The sequence below is a fragment of the Globicephala melas genome, chromosome 3, assembly GCF_963455315.2.
Source record: "Globicephala melas chromosome 3, mGloMel1.2, whole genome shotgun sequence".
NCBI classification, from domain to species: Eukaryota; Metazoa; Chordata; class Mammalia; order Artiodactyla; family Delphinidae; genus Globicephala; species Globicephala melas.
The window spans coordinates 13,049,952-13,067,901 of NC_083316.1; the positions used below are offsets into that span (position 1 = coordinate 13,049,952).

General features: G+C 41.4%; 1 protein-coding gene across 2 annotated transcripts in view; it reads left to right on the forward strand.

Moving 5' to 3' along the window:
- FBXL7 (F-box and leucine rich repeat protein 7) overlaps window positions 1-17,950 on the forward strand; it is a 416,656-nt gene that overhangs the window by 106,584 nt on the left and 292,122 nt on the right. The window contains exon 2 of one of the 2 annotated variants that reach the window (XM_030856593.3): window positions 8,123-8,212. The exons of the other annotated variant lie outside the window; for it this stretch is intronic. Coding sequence (XP_030712453.2) covers window positions 8,123-8,212 — 90 coding nt within the window. The remainder of the gene's footprint in view (window positions 1-8,122; window positions 8,213-17,950) is intronic. 2 annotated transcript variants of the gene reach the window in all.

The following is a 17,950-nucleotide window of genomic DNA, read 5'->3' on the forward strand; positions in this document are numbered from 1 at the left end:
CCACTTGGAAACAAGGTGCGGGAGAGAAACAGGAAATAAGGGGCTAAGGCCCTCACCACGTGGGTCCACGTGCTCCTTTGTAGATTTCCTCTCCGAGGTCTGTGGCTGAAATCTGCAGGAATGAGTTCAGTGCATATAGTCTGGAGTTGATAAAGGGCATCAATTTTGCAATGGATTTCTTGGACTCTTTAAGAATGTTAGAAATCATAGGACCCCACTGATTCAGTTTTTTGTTACGTCTTGATCTTTTCTGTTTTCCCCTTTACCTTCCTCATGTTATCAATAAATAACAACGGAATGTCTGACTGTCTTGTTTTAAACATTTGCATTTGCACGGTCAGCCTGGGCACTGGGAAAGAGAAGAGAGAAGAAACTTAGTGTTGCAATTTTATATATGAGGATTTTTATATTAGAAGAGACTTAAAATCCTATTCTAATAGGATCCCCATGTAATGAACATGCTCCTCTTCAGACATTGGGAAAACCTGTCACCCTCTAACAGAAAGCCTGAAGGAATCAATGATTGGAATCACATTCTTCTGCCAACATTCCCGGGTTAACAGTGTGCCCCAAGTGACCGAAATGATTGACCCACCAACTAATTTGTCCATACAGTGGTTCACGTTTACACGTGTGTATGTTCACCTGTTCACGGACAATGCTTACCAACTTCAGTGCATTATTAGTCTTTGCTTGCTTTGGTATTTGTATATTTGATACCTAATTGTTTGTTCAATTGCCCTCATTTGGGCCTCTAGCCTCCGCTTGGGAGGAAATTCAATAAAAAGCCAAATTTTACTGTACCAAATCCAGCAGGCACGGTTTGGATATGCTAACAACTCCTAATGAGGGTTTTGGCCATTGGTCAAATAAACAAACTTTCATGTAGCAGTTGGATAGAAAGCAGAATTGCCAACTCTGTTTATGCTTGAGGGATTTTTTACTGGATCTATAAGGCATGTAGAATTTATATGCGTATGTAATATTTACTTACTATTATATAATAGTAAAATAATAATTAGTGTTTTAAATTTCATTTCTTGTTTCCTGATACAAATTGAACTGTGACAAATGTGTCAATAGTACACACTCACGGTGGACTCTGGCCGGGAGCGGATGTGATTGAATGCTTTACAGCCCCCAGCTCATAGCAACCTCTCCCACGCTGAAAGGTGGCGGTACAGTTCCCCTATTCTTAGTAGAGAAAATAGGTAGTTGGTTTTGTTTGTTTGTTTGTTTTTATCCATGTTTTATGGATGAAGGCAGTGAAGCTTAGAGAGTTTGAGAGATCTTCTCCCGGGCATGGTGCATGGAAGTGGTAAACATGGATTTTGAACTCCCGTGGGTCTGACGTCGTGATGGACAGTTGTGCGTGTCAGCTTGGCCAGGCTGTAGTACCCAGCTGTGGACTCAGACGCTAATCTAGGTGTTGCTCTGAAGGTGTTTTGTGAATGTGGTGAACACCTGCAATAGTTGACATTAAGGAGACTACTGTTGATGGTTACTGTCGACTGGACCGTGGGCCTTCAATCCAATCACTTGAAGGTCTTAAAAGCAAAATGTGAGATTTACTGGAAAAGAAGGAGTTCTGCCTCGAGGCTGCAGCATTAGCTCCTTCCTGAGTTTCCATCCTGCTGGCCTGCCTACCCTGCAGATTTCCAACTGGTCAGTTTCAACTATCCTGTGAGCCAGTTCCTTTAAATCCCTCTCTGACTCTGTATCTATATATATTATATGTGTTGATATTATATATATATCTTACATATATGCATATATGAATAACCCTATATATATATATATTTATAGAAATAATGCCATAATTTTCCCTGGTCATTACATGTACCCTGATAGGAGATATTTACACATCTCCTATCAGTTCTGTTTCTCTGGAGAAGGACATCAAAGCCTGGGCACCATGACACCCATTTGCAAAAAGTGAAAGAGGTTTCCATCTCCACATTACAGGAGATGAAGCAAGATTCAGAGTTTGAGAGACGTGCTCATAGATACGCATGTGGCTTGGAGATGGTAGAGCTCAGGTTTGGAGCCAGAGACTCCAGAGATAGTGCTCGAAACACTCGAACCCAAATCACTCCAATTGCATGAGAAGTGGGCAGCTGTGATGGATGCAGGACAGGGCGGCTGATGTCTGTTAATCACTTGTGTGTGTGACGGTCACCGCGCCGAGCACTTTGCCTGGTCCTCCTGGGTTCTTGGTACAGCTTCCTGTGGAGGTCAAGGCATCGGTCAGAAGGAGAAGCTCCTGGCTGCTTCTCAGACCGTATGGCAGGTCTGAATCACCTGGAGGGCACGTGGAAACACAGGTGGCTGAGCCCTCCCCCACCCCCGCCCCGTGTCCCATTTAAGGGCAGGGGAGATGAAGCTCTGCCTTTTGTAGTGGAGCCGTCACAGGATCTGTAGATATATTTTGAGACCAGTGCACCTCAGTTCTTGCTGGTATTAGTGTTTTCTCAGGTCTGGCTGTGCTTCCCCTGCAGCCCTCCGTGGTGATCAGCTCTTGTTCTGGCTGTGGAAGCATCACATGCGCTAAGCGGACTCCCCTAGGCGGGTCCCCAGCAGACGCTCCTCTGCTTGGGGTCCTGTCGCTGCCACAAGGGATCCCAGGCGACTCCAGGAAGTCGCACCTCCGGAGCTCCCTGAGTCCAGCCAGATTACCCTGCAGCCTGACGTGGCCATGCGTCTGGTTGGTGGTGGGATGTCTAAGGGCGATGATCTCCGGTGTGCTAATTATAGGGAGCGAGGTGACAGCACCCCTCTGTGCCCAGAGCTGCTCTTTATCTAACACACCGCCCCCTCTCTCAGAGGAAGCCCAGAGAGAGAAACAGGATGCAATCTGGGTATGTCTTACCTGTGCTTCCCTTTTGCCTGGTCCTTTCCAGTTATTTCCCTGGGCTGGACTTCCTGCCCCATCTTCCCACCACCTCCCTCTGGTCTGGACTTCCCTTATATAAAACTCCAGGATCGAATCTGACAGGTCTGGCCCTTGGTTTGCTAAAGGAGGTGAGATATGTTGGCAGTCCCTTCCTAAGACAATAACTTAGCTCACAGAAACATTGTCACACGACAGATGTGTTTTTGACTATTAGAAACCAAGTATCCCCTTGTTCTTTCCTTCTGAGGTCCTCCTGTGACAGTTCTTCTGTAAGTGCCCCCTCTCCTCCTGCCCACAACACACACACCTTTTCCCTTTCCACTTGAACTCACTGGGGAGACGGTTATGCTTCCAGAAGCAAGGCAGAAGAGACGAGCATATTAATAGTATCCAAAATATGAAACCCACTACACTAAGATTTATTGAGTATTTTCTGAATGCACTCTCCTAAGTGATATATCTGCATGATTTTATGTAATCTCACTCCACCCTGTTTATAGCTGAAAACACTAAAGCATCGAGGGGTTTTATCGTTTGCTCAATACTAGTAAGTGGCAAATCCAGGTATAAACCCCGGCCTCCTGACTCTAGATCCTACACCCTACCCACTTAAGTGTACGTGAAAGCTGGTTACAAGCTGTGAAACCAGATCTAATACAAGATTATATGTAGTTGATCCTCACTATTTGTGGATCCCATATTTGCAGATTTGCCTACTAGCTGAAATTTATTTGTAACCCCAGAAGGGGACTCACGATGCTTTCATGGTCATCCTCAGATGTGCACAGAGGGTGAAGAATTTGAGTGGCCGGGCGTGCAGGATCCCAGCTGAGGTTGAGCAAGGCTGACTTCTTGTTTCAGCTCTCATGCTGCAAGTAAGGGTCCTTATAGTCTCTGCAGCGCCACGTGTTTCACATTGTTATGTTTTTATTGGTGAATTCACCATTTGAAATATGTAGTGCTGAAGAGCTAGGTGTCTAGAGTTCCTAAGTGCAGGAAGGCTGTGATAGGCTTTACCTGTGTTAGGTCAGCTTCCTTTAGGCTTGAGTCGCAGTGCTGTCGGCCTTGAGTTCAATGTTAATGTATGAACAATATATATTAAGTAAGGTGTCTGTATTTTCTTTTCTGTTTTTAAAATCTTTTTATCTTACATTGGAGCATAGCTGATTAACAATGTTGTGTTAGTTTCAGGTGTACAGCAAATTGATTCAGTTATACATATACATGTATCTATTCTTTTTCACATTCTTTTCCCATTTAGGTTATTACAGAATACTGAGCAGAGTTCCGTGTGCTATACAGTAGGTCCTTGTTGGTTATCTAATTTAAATATAGCAGTGTGTACATGTCAATCCCAAACTCCAGGGTGTGTTTAAAAACACGCATAAAACAAGTTTACATATTGATGGGTTGACAAAAATGTGATCAGAGGCTCACAGACACCTAATCCTGTGTTTCCCCTCAGAGCAAGGATTCCCTGTTGTTAATTCAGTGTTTACAGAGACTTCATGGAACTTAACAAGAATGGACTGTATCGATCTCTCTGTTACCTTGCTTTCCTTAATTAGTTAATTCATTAAATACTCAGACATTTAAGAATGCTTTACTTATCAAAAGGCATACATTCTTAATGGAGGTGATATCACCCCCAAGGGGACAAAAGTTGGTTCTTGCGGTGGAGGGGAGTGAAAATCTTATTCTTTTTATATAAAAAGCATATATATATATATATATATAGATAGATAGATAGATAGATAGATAGATAGATATACACAGTACATAAGAAATCTGCAGTACAGCTGTGGTATTACAATTTCAGTTGGAGGGTGATAAGGAAAAATGTCTAAAAAAGTTTCCTTGGAGGGAGGGCAATCATGAAACAAAGGTTGAGACACACAGTTGTAGGGCACAGTGAATGATATGATGAAGCATCTAAAGTATTTACTAGACTATGCAGCACAGCATATGCGCTCAGTGTTAGCTGTTTATTAGAAAAATCATTAATAATAGTATTTGTTTCCCCAATCTTCTTCCCTTTCTTCATAGGCCAGCATTTCCTATACTGCAGATCATGGTCTTCTGAGGGATCTGCCCACACATTTTCAGATCTGTCTGAAAATTTCTCCTGAAATTTGTTGTTTTCTTTTGTGCTTTAATTTTTATGATGATCTTAAAGATGATGCTTGCATACCGGTCCTCTTTGTAGCAGAGTCCTCCCACAAGACTTCATTGCCCAAGTTTGCACCTGGCTTTTAAGGAGGGAGCTCTCCTTCAGTGGTTATAGGCCAGTAAGGGATAAAAGAAGAGCAGACTGAAAGCACATGAATGATACAGTCAGAGCAAGTGAGGGCCAACTGACGTGCACCCTGTTGTAGCAGGAAGGACTCCCTAAGTTCAAGTGGGTGGAAGTGGTGGGCAGGGCGAGTCCCCAGAGGGCCGGGGTAGTGTGGACATGCCCAAACCAAGAGCCCATTGGCTTCAGGAGCCAGTGCTGTATTTACGTTTTCAAGGGCAATGTAATCTCAGCAAAATAACATCATCTGCCAGGTTAAATTAATGCTGTTCATTTGAATTTTATGGGTTTTATTGTTTTCATGTCCAATTCGTTAGTTTGTTTTGGTCTTATTGTTGAATCAAATCTAAAGCAGATGGAGGTCATTTCTAGTTTTCCATTTGTGCATCACAAGTAACAATATAATAAAAATAATTTCTATAAGTTAGTGGTGCACAATAATTTTTTTTTTTTTGCCACATTACAGTAGTATTTGCATGACTCAGGTTTGAGGAACGACCATGGACTGGTAGAATCATAGACTATTTGAGCTGCTGGGAATCCCTTAGTCCAACCATCTCCCCTATCAGATGTCGACACTGAGAAGTGAATGTCCAAGGTCAGAGAACAAGGGAGCAGCAGACTGAGGTCAGAGACCAGGTTGACGTACTTCTAACTAGGTACCAGGTCCAACATGTCAGCCCCCACCAAGGGTGAACCATGGCAGATAAATGGTGCTGCCTGACTCATATAAGTGCCGCCACAAAGGCCTGACGCATACTGATGGAGAGTTTCTGCACTGTCTGCTAACTCTGAGAGAGGAGGATGTGAAATAGGCAGAAATGATGGGAATAACAGAATTGTTTCAGAGCCATAAGTTATAATGAGCAGTGGTGAGAAGCAACAGCCATTGAACTTCACTGCTCTGGTGATATCACCCATGAACTTGGATTGTTCCATTACTCTCAACATTAGCAAACAAAATCCTGAAGCTCTTTCAATTGAAACCCATTTGTGCTTTTCTACTTTGTCCTTTTTATAGACTCTAAACTCACTCTACCTAACTGGGGTGTGTACACTATGCCGGGAAGACTATTGGAAAACAATGTTTCTCAGCTTAATGTAAGAGTTTAGATCATAACTTGTGGTGTGAAAAGAGTTCATCTGGGATGTAATTGGTTGGTGACTGTTTTAGTTTTCTATTGCTGCATAACAAATTACCATGAATTTAGCAGCAGCTTACCGCAAGATATCTATTATTTCACTGTTTCCTTGGGTCGCGATACTGGGCTTGGGTCAGCTGGGTCTTTTGTTCAGGATCTTGCGAAGCTGCCATCAAGGTGTTGACCAGAGCTGCTTCCTCATGTGAGGTTGGGGTCTTCTTCCCTGCTCATGTGGGATTGGTAGAATTCATTTCCTTGCAGCTGTGGAACTCATGGTGGTTTGCTTCTTCAAGACCAGTAGGAAGGATCTCTCTCCTCTAGACTCTTTAAAAGGGTTTACTTATGTATTTAGGTCAGGCCCACCCAGGATAATCACCCTTTTGATTAAAGTTAATGCTATAGGAAACTTAATTACATTGGCAAAATCCTCTCACCATTGCCATGTCCTGTTGCTTAGTGGCAAATTGCAAGTTCTATCCATACTCAAGGGGAGCAGGTTACCAAGGGCATGGACATTGGCTTAGCCTGTCCCGGTTGCTACAACAAAATACCATAGACTAGGTGGCTTATAACAACAGATATTTCATTCTCACAGTTTTGGAGGCTGAAAAGTTTGAGATCAAGGTGTCTGGTGAGGACCTGCTTCCTGGTTCGTAGATGGCCATATTTTCCCTGTGTCCTCATGGTAGAAGGGGCAAGGGAGCTCTCTGGGGTCTCTTCAATAAGGGCACTAATCCCATTGATGAGGGCTCCACCCTTATGACCTAATCACCTCTGAAGGCTAATCACCTCCTAATACCATGGCATTGGAGATTAGGTTTTAAGATATGAGTTTTAGGGAACATAAACATTCAGCCTGTAGCAGGTACCATGGGGATCATCTTAGAATGCTGTCCACCATGGTCATTGGCACTTCCCTCCTGAGGCAGTGAGTGTGGTTCATATTTGTAGACTTTCATGTGCATTTGCAGAATGTCTGCAATATTAATGTATATGTTCAAATTAAAATTTAGAAGAGTAGAAACTCAGTTGTGAGCTGAGGTGAGGTTATTTAGACCAGGGTTTCTAAACTTCAGCAAATTGATGTTCTGGGCTGCATAATTCTTTCTTATGAGGTGCCGTTGTATACGTTGTAAGATGTGGAGCAGCATCCCTGGCCTCTACCCACTGGAACCCAGTAGCACACCTTCCCCAGTTGTGACAATTAAAAATACCACCAGTCATTACCAGATGTCCACTTGAGGGAGAGGCACCCCCATTTGAGAAGTCCTGCATTAGAAAAACAAAGTGGGTTTTTGTTTTGTTTTGTTTTGTTTTAATGAAGAACCCATTACAGCAGGGAATTTGTTTTTTAAGGTGATGCAGCTGTTTGGAGCCAGCAGGCTCTTGCTCCTTGGCTAATGCCTCATTCTTAGATTTGTCTTTAGCCTTTATTAGGAAACGATAGTTGCAAAGAAAAACTTAATACTGTAGATGTGTTTCCCACATGGACTCTCTTATCCACATGTATGCCAAAACAAGATTACGTTATCATATTTGACTATGTTTTATAATCTTGTCTGAATTTATAGTCAAGCCATATTATAATAGGGCTTTAGTTCTACTATGACATGGGTCAGATATTTCCCAAAAGATATTTAATGCCTAAGGCAAGGAACCTAATGAACTCCTTTCTTGGTATTATGGCTTCTTTCTTGGAAACAAGTGATATGGCTTGGTAAGGGATGGAGTGGAAGGCACGGTCCAGTGCTGAAATTACAAAACTCAAAAGCTGCTCGTTCCTGTTTTCTCTAGGCAAAGGCAGCTCAAGCATCTCATCCGACGTGAGTTCAAGTACAGATCACACGCCGACCCAAGCCCAGAAGAATGTGGCTACCAGTGAAGGTAGGCATCTGCTCTTCATTATCTCTTGCCCTCTGGTCACAGTGCTGGCTGTGTTTGGAAGACACGTAAAAGGTGTGAGTTTCAGTTCTGTTCTACTGAGGGGAAGCATATGAGATTCTTAAATATGAGAAGGCCAAGGTTTTCCCAGGTTTCTTTTTTGTTGCATTGCTGTCACCATCTACTAAAGTTGTTTTGATGTGGTTTAAGGTAAATGCTGTTATTTTGTGAAAATATAACAGGCTGACTTTTGGGAAGTGTTTATGCATGACATATCTTGTTTTTCAGTATGAAAAACATTATGATTGTAAAATCTTTATGCTGCAGTTGAAAGTTCCTGCAAGAACTTTCAAAATAGGCACACCTGGAATTCAGGATTTTGATAACGGGAAGGTCATAGTCATGGGATTTGTGGAACTTGAACTATTCCCACTACCTGGGGAGTAGGAAAAGAGGTTTGTTTGATTCTTTAAAGAGTAAGTGAGAAGTCCTGCTTGTCAGAACACAGATTGGTTGCACTGATATTCTTGATAAAGAATTTGACTATATGTAGTAGCACAAGTTGGAATTTAATTGCTTCCCAATAGTTGAGAAGCTTTTCAGTTATTACTTACTCGTTTGAGTGTGGAAATCATTGTTTCTATTGTAGTTATTTAGTGGAAAGTTGACCCAATTATGGAATCGGCTCCTTTTATTTTAAGGTGAAACACATTTAAATGACTTCTTTTCTGAAGAAGAGTTCTTTCTAAACGCATTGTTGAATGAAGGTCCATGGAAGACACGAATGCCGTTTATCATGAAAGACTTCACTGAGGTGTCAGCCGATTTTCTCATGGCACTGTATAGAGCCTACTTTCCTAGTGTGCAGGGTGTTGTGGAAACACCATTTCCAGTCTTTGTTTCAGAGGCTTAGTTTCTGCTGCTTGTAATATCGGGAAACGCACTCAGAGCCCGGTGTTGGTCATGTCGGTTGTTTGATTGCTCTTGATCTGCACTACAGGGTATGCATCAATGATGATGCTTTACTTCTGTCATGTGTATCTTCTCTTTGGGTATTCTTTGACGTGGTGTGTTTCAAATAAGAATTATCTCCTCTGGGTTAATGAAACCCCAGACTGACGGATAAATAGCTTTTACAACTGGATTGCATTCCCTTGTGTTTTGGGCCTTAGCGTTGTTTTTACCAGCATTCTGTGGCAAACAGATTGGGGTGTTCTCCTTAATGGAGTGAAGAATCAGGTAGCAATCCAGCTTTAATTTTGTGCCTGTTCATTCAAATATGGGGATTAGATCATTCTTGAAATTCAGTTAAGGTAACGTGCAAATCGGGTAAATTGATTTTTAGACCTTTGCTTTGATTCTTAAAAGCCAGAGTGGAAATCACTTCAATTTAATTGATTTATGATCTGCTCTAATCAGAAGTCTATGTTTTGTAAGCTTATCACTTCTTTCCATCATTATTTTACAGTCACACTTGTCACAGTAATTTGTCTAATTTGAGTGGCTGTGAAAATAGAAAGTTAAAAGTGTGTGAAATAATTCTTCCGGGTTTCCCTATCCGGATTTAAGTTCTCTTAATATTTTTTCTCCTTTTCAAAAATAGAAAATACAAAAATATATGAGCTCTGTTGCAAAGGTTGGGGGAAGGGGCCATGGGATTTCATGCATTTTAAAAATGTCTGGGGCTTCCCTGGTGGCGCAGTGGCTGAGAGTCTGCCTGCCGATACAGGGGACACGGGTTTGTGCCCCGGTCTGGGAAGATCCCACGTGCCACGGAGCGGCTGGGCCCCTGAGCCACGGCTGCTGAGCCTGCGTGTCTGGAGCCTGTGCTCCGCGACGGGAGAGGCCACAACAGTGAGAGGCCCACGTACCGCAAAAAAAAAAAAAAAAAAAAAAAAAAGTCTGCTTTTATGCTTCAAAAAAAAACTATATAACTATGAAAAAATTTTTCATTTTTGTTTTGCCATTTTCTTAGGAAGATCCTTTTGGTGTAGGCCCTGTCAATGTTTCATACATTTTGGTCACAGTGCATTTTCAGGAGAGAAAAATGGGAAAATGTGTGATGTTCATATGAAACAGAATTTTTAGCAACTGGGCTAAATTGATACGGAGTTTTTTCCGAACTCGTAAGTGGAAGAACCTCGTCGTTATGAAAGATGCTATCCATTTTTTGCTTATCTAAAAAAAATTTTAAAGAATGTGTTGTTTGGCTATTTATTTGCATGAATCCATTTTGCCACTGTTTTTCAATCAGTGAAAATTTTAAAATATTAAAAAATGAATTTGATGTGGGTATTAGTTACATTAAAATGTGTTTCAGGGTTGTTTGCCACAGAATGGTCTCATCCATGGGTCTAGTTTTTTCCAGATGGAAGCATAATAGACAGTGCTCAGTTTCTCAGTGCACAGGTGACAGAGCCCAGGTCCACCTCTCAGGACGAGCAGTCAGGACATCACATATTCTGACCTCCACAAGGTGGATTTACCTGATGGCATTAACGGTTCCTCCTACTGGAAAACACCTAGGTAACCACTGTATGCCACACACTGACAAAAGAAAAGAAAACAGAAGGTGGACACAGATTTCTTACACACGCTGAACAGAGCACGTTTAAAAATGCTTCTTTGATTCTCTTTCCACTGTTTTCTAGGACTGTATTTAACCTTTGCTATTAAAAAGCGTATTGGGTAAGTTGTGTGCCTGACTTTCTGGAAGCTGTATGATTATGGTTATTTTCTTCAGTTCTTTGATCTTCTTATGATTTTTTGCCTCTGAATTCCTGGGTATTGCCTTCAAGAAGCACAGGGAGGATCCTCAGTTTAAGGGTCTGCGTGATACTGAGTTCTAAACATGGTATCTTTTGTGGAGGGTAATATTCAGTTTTCCTGCAGCTTTTGAAAACTGTGACCATGCCTGTAACAGCTGGGATGGAAGCATTTGGAGCAGTGTTGGACTTCTACCTGATGGGCTGGATGAGGAGGTGTTGTATCAGCTCCCTGGGTGGTGTGTGTGTGTGTCTGTGTGTGTGCACATGTGTGCATTTGTGTCCAACCTCCACAGGGTAGCTGATGGCCCAGGCACCATCTATAACTGGGAAACATGTGGGTAACCCCTCTATGCAACGTATGCTGGGAAATAAACTGAGGACCTGGGAGTGGAGGGAAGGGAAGGACATACAACATGCACTGGCCTGGGGCTGGCAGCAGGAACGGTGATGAGCTGTCTTATGGGGGAGATGACAATGTTCTAAAATTGGATTGTGGTGATAGTTACACAGCTCAGTAAATTTACTAAAATTCATTGAATTTTACACATGAAAAAGGGTTTTGGGGGGCCGCTGCCTGACCTTCAGACTTATATCTAAACCATCACAAACCAATCTTTTAATATGCTGCTTCCCAACTCGGAGAGGTGAGAGGCTGAGTCTTGGCCAGTACAAAGTGCAGGGCTGGAGGCTGGAAGCTTCTCCTGAGATGCTCTGGCCTTGGGGCCAGAACTGGCCTGAAAGCCATGATTACAAATCCCTGGACCAGGAGGGTTCATAGCCCAGCGTGTGGTACCCTGTCAGAGTTGACCTATTGTATGTACATATTCGCCCATGAAGCTCTGGAAGGCGGGAGAGATTATAGACCCACAGATTTCCCAACCTTTTAATTAATTAATTAAGTTTTTAGCTTTTCTTGGATAGTTGTTAACCTCAGCTCAGGTTTTAAACATGTTAGCATCACTCCAAGTCGGATTCTTTGCTAAGGGCTTATGTCTTTGCTGTCTATCTCAAATTGCAGTGATCCAAATTGCAGCGGATCCACCCATGATCCACTTTGGGTCATAAGGCTATTCCCCTAGGATGGTGGGCCCAGATGATGATACAATTTGATTTTAATCCAAAAGAGAATGGCATTTTATACCTGATGGTAGTGTTCTGTTCCAAAATCTCATGCAAAACTTTCATGAGTCTTAATTTGTGACTCTAAAGCCACACCCCTTTCAAGGAATTGGCAGCCTGCAGTGCTTTCTTTCTGATACGATATAGGCTTTCTTTAAGATCCATTATATTTCTTGTGACAGTTGAAGTTCCTGGTTTCCTGATACTGTAGGGGGTTTGGGTTCAAGTGTAGAAAGCTGGAGAACTTTCCATTTTCTCCCAACAAAATCTGCATTCCAACATCATACACCATAGCTTCATTCTTTCCAGTTGTATTACTATTCTTTCTCTTCCATTTTTTTCTGTCTTTCTCACCCACAGGGTGTTTTCTCTTGTACTGGCAAGAATGGCCTTTGACCTTCAGCTCTTTGAAAGTCATGTCCAGCTGTGAGCAGAATCGGCTGGATTAGGTTAGATCATGACGAAGCTTCCTAGAAATAAGAAGCTGAGCTTGGGCTTCTTTCGTGGAATGGGCGAGGTGAGGCATGAGGGTGTGGCTTTAAGGGTGGCATCTCAACAACTCAGCCTTCTCTTGAGCTGGGGGAAAATGAAGTGGTTAGTTCAAAGGCCAAATGCAGTTGGCTGATGAAGAGTCAGCTTCACTCAGCTGCTCTTTAATCACATTCAAGTTTAGATACTGAACTCATGGACAACACAATTTATAGGTGTGATGGCTGTTTATACATGTTGGTTATCAAGCCGGACAGCCATGGAATCCGAGAGTTTTTAGAGCTACAAAAATTCTTGGCAATCTTCTGATCTACTGCAGCCATTCTACAAAGAAATTCCTGTGGCACAGAGAACTGAAGAGATTTGCTCAAGATTACACACCTAGTACATTGTCAAGCAGGAGTCTGACACAGTAATGTTTTGGTGAAAGATGGTCCAATTAGAAAAAAGCTCCGGACATGCAGGCCCTGCGGCCATGGCTCACGGGCCCAGCCGCTCCGCAGCATGTGGGATCTTCCCGGACCGGGGCATGAACCCGTGTCCCCTGCATCGGCACGCGGACTCTCAACCACTGCGCCACCAGGGAAGCCCAAGAAAAAAGCATAACCTTTCAAAAAAGCTTTTGCCTTTGGAGCGTGAAGCTATTTATCTCTCATTTGTGCACCTGATCTCTTGCTGCCTATTTTGAGCTGGTTGCAAAGCTGAAGCAGGCTGTTTGGAAGAGTTTGAGAAAGATTGTTGAGCCCCAATAGATCAGTCCTTCCGGTGGGAGGAGGGGAGCTGCTTCAAATGGCAAAAGGATCTCAACCTACTTGAGTAGATTCGCTTCCAGAGATGGAGACACTACCGTTGTCAGCTCAGGATTATAAAATAGCCTTTTAGTAGATTTGCATAACGTTGCTTTGTGAAATTGCCCATTTAATTAACTCCCTGAAAGAAGTTCATTTTAAAATGTTTCATCTGAAATGAGTTATTTAGGAAGAATTTGCGGTGATGTTCTTTCCGTGAACCTACAATCACCAGTTTATTTATACAGTCCTGGGTTCTCACGTTTTCGGTGCCCAAATGTGACCAATTCCAAATAGAGTTATTTTGAAAATGTCCAGGCATTTGGCTTTGCTTTTATTCTCTTTGTCTTATGTTATCTTTTTACTTCTTGAATGTACTCCTCAGACAAAATTCACATGAATCACTCAGGAAGAGAAAGATGATGCTTTTAACTCAAGGTAGATTCTGTTTCCCAAAAAGCCTTTTTGACTATCCAACAAATTCAACAGACATTTCTCGGACACTTATTTCAGGCTCTTACTAGTACTTTCATGAGTATTATTGCATTCATCTTTGTTTCATCGTCATACTTCTCTTGTGACGTCGGCATAAATGTTTCCATTTGGCAGATGAAAACAGGGAGACTGGGAAGAATCAGGGTGGCCCAAAGTCATGTAAAACTGCTGGGTAGCAAAGACAGGCTTTGAGTGCTGAGTGCTAAGATTTATTCTTAATGCTTGTTTTGTAATTGTCATGCAAAAAGTAATGAGAATTTCACACTAGTCATTGTTATAAGTTTATATCAGAGTATATTTTGAAAGTACTTATGAGAAGTACCTTTTCAAAAGCAAACTCATAATCATGTCTAGATGGCCGACATTCTGCATGGAAACACTTTTGTGTCCATGTATAGTCTAGAAAATGACTTCAAATCCTTAGTTATAGAAAGCAGAAGTCAAGATTCCAAGTTGCTTTTATACGGCACTGTTGAAGGCTTAGTTTTCTGGTGACCAGAACTGTGCCCTTAACAGACTGCACCAGACAGAGTTAGGGTTTGAAGCTGATATGTCAGTTAATCATGATATGGGGTCTATAGTGTATGTAATATAAAAGTACTGAATAGTTTTATTGCTTGTTTTCCCTTTAAAACTGAGCGATGGAATTATTCTTAAATTGGAAATGCACACAAGTGGTAGATACCAATCTCAGACCATGTGCCTTGGAAGACGGGAAATGTACCTTGAAGCAGTCTATTACAGTTGAATGAAATTCTGTCTATGACACAAGAGCAAATAGATAACATAGGAAGAGGAATATAAAGAACTGGAGAAAGAAAATGATGCTGAAGAAATCTCTTTTGAAATAGTTATAGAGGGACGACTTTCCTGGCGGTCCAATGGTTGACTCTGCGCTTTCACTGCAGGGGGCGCGTGTTCGCCCCTTGGACATGGAACTAAGATCTACATGCTGTGCGGCACAGATAAATAAATAAATAAATAAATAAATAAAATAGTTATAAAATGACATTTATCCAAATTGGAAGGTAGGGTGGAGGACCTTATGGGGAGGAAGAGATTCCAAAATCAAAAACTGGTGTTTAGGAACTTTTATTCAGTATATGAGGAAGGTGATGACCGATTATTATAGAGCTTTGTTTTGCCTTTAAAAATTAAATTTTAAACTTAACTATCTCTAAAATTTCAGGATCATTTAGGAATGCTTTGCAAGGCTTTAGCTTTGAAGCTTAATGTGTTTTGGTAATTAAATTAGCACCTTACTGCCTCCTGATCAGATTTCCTTTGTGGTTGAAGCGACTGCTTAATTGTAACTTAGGTGACTTTTGAAAAGCTGCGCCCATTACATCTGGCGATTTGAACATTTTATAGATTCAATGTGCCCAATTTAATAAGGAAGTCACATTTGCCTCTGAGGGTTAGTTTAAGCAGAGGCAACCTCATCAACTCAATATCCAGAAAGTGGTTATGTGAGCCTAGAAATGTACATTGAAATGATAAATACCATCTCAGACTCAAGAAATAAGTTTAATTTCTTGAGGGAGTTATCTTCCCAAATGAATTATCCAGAATGGCAAAAATGTCATTTAAGAGTCTCAGAAGGAAATTACGTTTCTCTGTGAGTGTGTATATGTGGTGTGTCTGTGTGTGTGTGTGTTTAAGGACATTTTAAAGTAATACTTGAGACAGCCAGAGTTTCTCAGATCTTCAGTATTCTAATCTCATGTGCAAAATTCTGTGTTTATTTCCTTCACCTACATCTTGTAACTTGTAAAAAAGCACTCAAATAATCAATATATTTCAAATATAGACATTCTGATTCATCTAAGTACAGCTAAGTGTGTTTGTAATAAAAGCTTGGATCATTCTTAAGATATCAGTAATTTCACTAGATGGAAATTTATAAAAGGATGTAATCTAGGTTCAAATACATTTGTTTAGGCACTGATTGGGGGCTACAAAATGTATGTTAGTCACCAACTGGTAGCACAGAGAATGATTCCTACCCTTCTTCTACCTGAAGGAGTTTCAAAACTAACTCTGGGTTTAATGAATTTAAGTGGGGCATCCAACCTGCAGCTCTTGAGTCTCCGTCATTCTCTAACGCCATAAACCATCATCCTTCACAATATTGCTAGTAGCTATTTTGGTTCCCTGAGGAATTTGATTTTATGACAAGATCCACTGCTTCCAGAACTTTCACAATTACTGGGGGAAATAAACACCTATGAAACAGTTAAATAGTAGTTTGGGGTAGTATGGGATTGTGTCCCAGCAAGTGATCTGAAGAAGTGCTATAGCTGGAGGAATTGGGAAAGGCATCCTGGGAGCCCGGGACTTGGCGTTTGCTGTGTGGGTAGAAGGTGGAGGATGGAGAGGGTGATACAGCATGGCATGTTGATTGTGACGAAAAATCCATTTGGGCTTACATGGGGGAAAGGGAGGCAACATTGAATTCTGGCAACATTGAATAAGGTCAAAAAGTGCGTTGAACACCACTCTTTCACTAAAACGGTTAGTTGTGGAGTGGCTGCACACTCTTTGTATTAGGTTTTCCGTGGATCCCATATAATTGGGGTTGTCAGTGACAAACAGGCTATCATTCTGTGACACTGTACACCCACCATCTTTGTTTGGGTTATTTGGAAGGTTTTACACTCAGTAACCAACTTCTGAGCTCATCTCAGGCAAAGAAAGAATATGGAGGAAGTTGGGAACCAACCTTTTAGGACAAATATCCTGATGTTGGAAATATTTGCCCTTTACAGTCATGGACAGAATCTGACCTTAAAACTCGGGTTAACATGTCTGTTTACTTCCTCTTTGACCAGGAAATAACTTCCTGAGGATAAACTAACTTCCTCAGGAAGTCCCTGACTTCCCAAGGCTGTTAGGCTGATTAATAAATGAGAGAAAAGCACTTGAGTTGTAAAGGACATTCCTTTACATTCTATGTATTCCAAAAAAATATAGAAAACCCACATTATGGAGGGAATAATATACAAGTAATTTAGAAATTCTTTGTGATCATTAAGAGGCGATTGAAGAATTGTTATAAGGATGCAGTCTGCGGGAAGCAGATGGTAATACAGTCAATAATTATAAATATAACAGGGGAGTTTTCAGCTGTTTATAACCGCTACTGCCTTCCAGGGTGGGGTGAGGACATTTGTTCTTCCAAATAACTGCATGTGTTTGAGTGAGTTTCCCGATGTGGGCTTTAGAAAGCTAGATTCCTCTGCACAGTAGAGATTCTGAGCTTCAGAGGAAGGAGACACAGGGGGAATCCAGGGGAGGGAAGAGGGAGATGATGGGAAGAAGAAGAAATAGTGGAACTGGGGAGATACTCCAACAACTTGTGGGTTAGTGTTGCCCAAAGTGACGCTGTCCTGCGTCCCTGAAAATCGCTAGTCAGTGTCTACCAAACTCACAAAATTCTTGGAGGGAGGGAATTTCCTATAGAAATCAGTGATGGACTCACTTTTGAGACTGTTCTCTTGCCTTCTTTGTAGTCACTCGCCTTACAGAGATACAGCTAAAGCCAACTTCTAAAGAATCCATCAGCGAACACTCCCTTACCATTAACATTAGTCCAAATTTAAGTATTCTATTATGTTTATCTTCTGTTGTATATAACAGTATTTTATATAACTTATAGTGACTTATGCAACTTATATTACCTTTTCTCTTTTGACTCTAATTACAAACTCCCTTTGTTCTGATTATTAATAATTATTATTCTCTTTTTGATCTTTGGCTTTTCACAACTTCTGTGAAAAACCTTTAAGCATCTCCTTTGCCCTTCCAGCCCTGTCCTTCAGGCTATAAAACCATCCTTGCTTTCTGGTCACAAAAGAATGTCCATCCTATTTTCTTTTCTTCTGCCCAAGACACAGAATAAGTCATGCCCCAAAGAGTCTGGGGCCTTTTATTGGAGAAATATATTCAAGACAGAAATCTGGGAATCAAGCAAAGGGTTCCTGCTGCTGTGGACTTACTTTGAGGAAAGTTAGAGCAGGGGTAAAAGTATTTCTTAAAGTCACAGTACACACTGATTTTACCAATTTATAGTATTTTATATT